This window comes from Entamoeba histolytica, genomic scaffold (assembly GCF_000208925.1).
Source record: "Entamoeba histolytica HM-1:IMSS scf_1104750517691 genomic scaffold, whole genome shotgun sequence".
Taxonomy (NCBI): Eukaryota; Evosea; order Mastigamoebida; family Endamoebidae; genus Entamoeba; species Entamoeba histolytica.
This window is the reverse complement of record NW_001915050.1, coordinates 28,220-32,576: the sequence shown is the minus strand read 5'-3', so window position 1 is coordinate 32,576 and position 4,357 is coordinate 28,220. Positions and strand designations below refer to the sequence as shown.

General features: G+C 25.0%; 3 protein-coding genes across 3 annotated transcripts in view; all 3 read right to left on the bottom strand.

The window, feature by feature from the left end:
* Positions 1–1,727: 1,727 nt before the first annotated feature.
* Positions 1,728–2,609, bottom strand: EHI_091250 (ARP2/3 complex 34 kda subunit, putative; the record flags this gene model as incomplete). The annotated part of the gene is made up of 1 exon (XM_649655.2): positions 1,728–2,609. The coding sequence occupies one exon, from the start codon at positions 2,607–2,609 to the stop codon at positions 1,728–1,730; it is 882 nt and encodes a 293-aa protein (XP_654747.1).
* Positions 2,610–2,738: 129 nt separating this feature from the next.
* Positions 2,739–3,512, bottom strand: EHI_091240 (uncharacterized protein; the record flags this gene model as incomplete). The annotated part of the gene is made up of 1 exon (XM_645476.1): positions 2,739–3,512. One exon carries the CDS (start codon positions 3,510–3,512, stop codon positions 2,739–2,741), a length of 774 nt encoding a protein of 257 aa, XP_650568.1.
* Positions 3,513–3,640: 128 nt separating this feature from the next.
* Positions 3,641–4,357, bottom strand: part of EHI_091130 (T-complex protein 1 subunit delta, putative) — a gene marked incomplete at both ends in the record, with an annotated part of 1,216 nt that continues 499 nt past the window's right edge. Inside the window, one exon of the mRNA XM_001913934.1 lies at positions 3,641–4,338. Coding sequence (XP_001913969.1) covers positions 3,641–4,338 — 698 coding nt within the window. The remainder of the gene's footprint in view (positions 4,339–4,357) is intronic.

Genomic DNA, 4,357 nt, shown 5'->3' with positions numbered 1-4,357 from the left:
TATAAACAGAGAAATAAATATATAAAATTAAGATACATAAATAAAAGAATAAAAAGAATAAAAATAACTATGAATAATCAAATCATCTATTTCATTAATATTTCATACAAAATGAATACAAATGATTATAAAATATAAACATAAATATATACATATTCTGTATTTATTATACTTTTTATTTTTTATTTTTTTTAGGAGCAAAATATAATAAATGGAAAATTCTATGGATGCAAAATATTTTGCATCTTTTTTCTTTTTTGTAAATTATTTAGATGCATTTTTTCTTTGCTAATTTTCGTACCCATAATATCTCATTCCATATAAATTTTAAACAAATAATTATCTGATTAATTATTTTATTACATACAGTTATTCTTTAATATCTTTTTCTTCATTCATTTCTCTCTTCATTTTGATTCTGATGAAAATACAAATCCAATTAATTCAATTATATTATACTCAACTAATTCAATTTTAGAACCAATATCTAAATTTATTTCCTTCTTTATCTTTAATAAGAATTATTTTATGTTCTTTATTTTTATCAAATACTGATTTATTTTCATTCCAGTCATCATTATCTGATTCAAATATTATACTTCATACTTTTCTATTTGTTCATTCTTCAATTTGACTAACTTCTTTCATTCTTCTCAATCTTTGAAATCTCTCTTCTTTGCTCTTCTCTTTTTAATACTTCCTAAATAATATTGATAATTCTTATTAATATCATCAATTGATTGTTGAATCTGTGGAAGTATTTCTACTACTTCTTTAAACAATTGACTGTTAACTCTTCCATTTTTATTTTAATGACTATTAACTTAAATAAATATGTTTAAATAACTGTACACATCAAAAACATACATAACTTCATTTATTATTTCAATATTCATATTAAACATTGTATATTTTTATTATTTTTACAATAACAATAATTAATATCAAGAAAATAGAAGAGGATAAAAAATAAAACCACATCACCAGAAGTGATTATAAAAGCAAAAATTAATGATAGAAATGAAAATGAAAAATTCATAATAAAAGTTAAATGAAAGAATGAGAAAGTAAACATGATAGAGAAATAAAAAGTAACGATGATACTATCTGAACCCAATGATACAATAGTGATAAGGTAAAGAAGAGAAAAGATAAATCACAACAAACATTAAATAACAATACGATGAAATAAAAAATAAGAACAAGGAGAAAAAGAGAAATAATACACAACAAGAATAAAACCAAACAACACCAGACCAACAATATGACATTAACTGTAACATAAAACATTTGGAATATACCATAGCCTTAATAGGATTTTTTTCATTAGAAAGAGAATAATTGAAATGAGTGATGAATAAAATAATAAAAATAAATGACTTGTCTAAGTAGTTATAAAATAGAATTGTCTATAACTCAAAAAATAATAAAACAGCACTATCATCAGTAATACTAAAACAAATATTGTGCCACCTATAATATTTATCTCACAACAAATAATATAATTGTTTCAGTCAATTACAAAATTTGTTAATACCAGAAATATCAAAAGAGAAGAAAAAAAAATAATTTCACTTCATGAAAAGGAATTAAAACAAAATTTTCTTTTAAAAAGGAAAAGAAGAATAATTATATGATTAGATTAATGAATTATTTTTATAAAACCTATTTCTTAAAAATGAAAATAAAAAGAACAATGATAAGAACGTTAATTTCTAAACTTGTTTTTATTTTTTGAAAGTTCTTCCTGAAGCAGTTTTCTTTTCAACTTCTCTTTCTGGTTTAGCTCTATTCAAAACAAGTTGTAAGTGAGAAACTTTATTTCTCATTCTAATGTGTAAGAAAGCTTTGCTACATTTAATATGGAAGTTGATATAATTTCTGCATGACATTAAAACTTCGAGAGTCTTTTGTGGATTATTCAAATGTCTCTTTTCTAATAAGAATGAAATATAACAGTTGTCCTCAGCAAGTCCTTCAACTGTTTTAAGTTCTGAAGGTGGTGGTGCATTCTTTCTTGTAACAACATCACATGATGGACAACCTGCTGCACTTTTAGAGAATTCATTAATAAAGACACGACCAAACACAGCATCATCTTTATCATCAAATTTAATTGAAAATATTACAGTTAAACGATCACCATTTGGTTTAAGCCAATAAGATTCTCCTGGTCTATAATCAATTTGAACTAGTTTTTCATCAGCTTTATTATTCTTAACTTCATCAGCAAGAACAACAGCTGGTCCAATTAACATATTAGTTAATAATTTAGCAGCATTCATTGCAAATTCTTCTGGTTTATCATGTTTTTCAGGGATAGTTAAAATAAGATTATATTCAGAGTTACTGTCTGCTTCAACAAGGTCAGATCCATACACTTTTTGTAAGAATTCCAATGACCTATTTTCTTTTAATTGTTTCCAGCATGGAGTTGATACAGAAATAGTCATCTTTTCTTTTGTCCTTTCGATATACCAGATTGATTGATTAAAATCAGCTAATTTTTCTTTTAATCCCTTTTTAATTCCACCTTCAGTAGTTAATTTCTCAAGAACTCTAGCATATACAATACGATTATATGATTCAAGAAGCAAGTTTGGTGCCATTATTATTCTCTGATTAATTAGTTCTTGAACGTTTTTGAGTTGTATTTTCTATTTTCAGTTCTAAAGAAAAACAAAATAAAATTACAATAATTGGATATATAACAAAAAGAATAAAAGAAAACAATACAATTACTGTAATGAAGCAATAAGAGTTTGAACGATATTAATTAAAGAAGTATATTTTTTAATTTCTAATTCCAATTCATTTGGAAGAATACTTTTTTGAGCAACAACAGCTAAACAGCCCATTCTAACTTTTTGAATAATTAAACGATTTGTTGTGAATTCGATTACATTTAATTGACTATTTCCCATATTTTTAAGACTCATCATCGAATCAATAAGTAAAACCATAGTTTTAATATTTGCTAACATTTCAAATCCACTTGTTTGTAAATCAATATCATTTGAAGCACGTTCATGATCAAAGACTTCTGCAGAAAGAACACCTTGTTTTTTCTTAAAGTCTTGAAGAATAATTTTAATACTTTTTCTAATTGCACTAACAATTGAAACATTAAAATTTTGAAAAATTGACATGTCTTGAAGTTGTTTAAAATCTTTTAATTTAACACTTTCTTCATCTTCTAATTGATATGATTTAATAAACTCTCTTAATACTGCTTCACTTACATAATGACCTACTTCTTCTCCATCTTTTTCTTCATAAAATACATAACAAGATATTCCAGTTCCTGAATGAATTGCAATAGAAACTGATATTCCACTTATAGCAATATATTTTAATGACATACCAATAGCAGATTGTCCTGTTTTCATCATTGCAGTAAGTAATGATGGTACAATAGTACTAAAATTATCCATATCTTCACATATTTTTGACCACATTTTTTCATACATTAACATTCCTGAATTAGTAACTATTCTAATATTATAAATCATTTTGTAATTATTGTTATTATTTAGTTCTTTTTTAATTTATCATTTACCTTTTTCTTATTTCTAAAAAAATTCATTCAAAAGATTCTTTTTTCAAATTGATTCAATTCTCTTTTCCTTTTCTTTTAATTTCATCTTGCTACAACAATATTATCAATTTTTAATATTAATGCAACTGTATCGGTAGCAAGTTTTACTGCTGATAAGAATACTAATAATGGATTGACTACATTAAGTGAAGTCATATCATCAACACTTCCTTGTACTTTATTATCTTTTCTCATTGAAATACCTGCATTCTTTTCTCCATTTAAATGAGCTAATTTTAATTGAGTTACTAATTCCATTGGATTTAATCCTGCATTTTCAGCAAGTGTATATGGAATAATTTCAAATGCCTCTGCATATTCTTTAACACATAATCCATATTCTCCTTTTAATGTTTCTGCCCATTGTTTTAATTTACAACATAATTCCATTTCCATAGCTCCTCCTCCTGGACATAAATATTTGCATTTTACTAAGGATCTAACAACACATAATGCATCATGTAATGACCTTTCTGCTTCATCAAGAACTAATCTATTTGCCCCTCTAACAAGAACTGAAACACATGGTGCAGTTCCTTTAACACCAGTAATTTTAACTATTTTATCTTCATCTTCAATACTAACTTCTTCTACATTTTCAGCATGTCCTAATTTATCTTCAGTAAATCCATCAATACTAGCAATTGGAACTGCTTCAATTGTTTTACAAATAAATTCAATGTCATCTCTTTCAATGTCTTTAACAACCATAATTTTTAATTTAGCAAGAAAATGAAGTGCTAAATCACTAACTCCTTC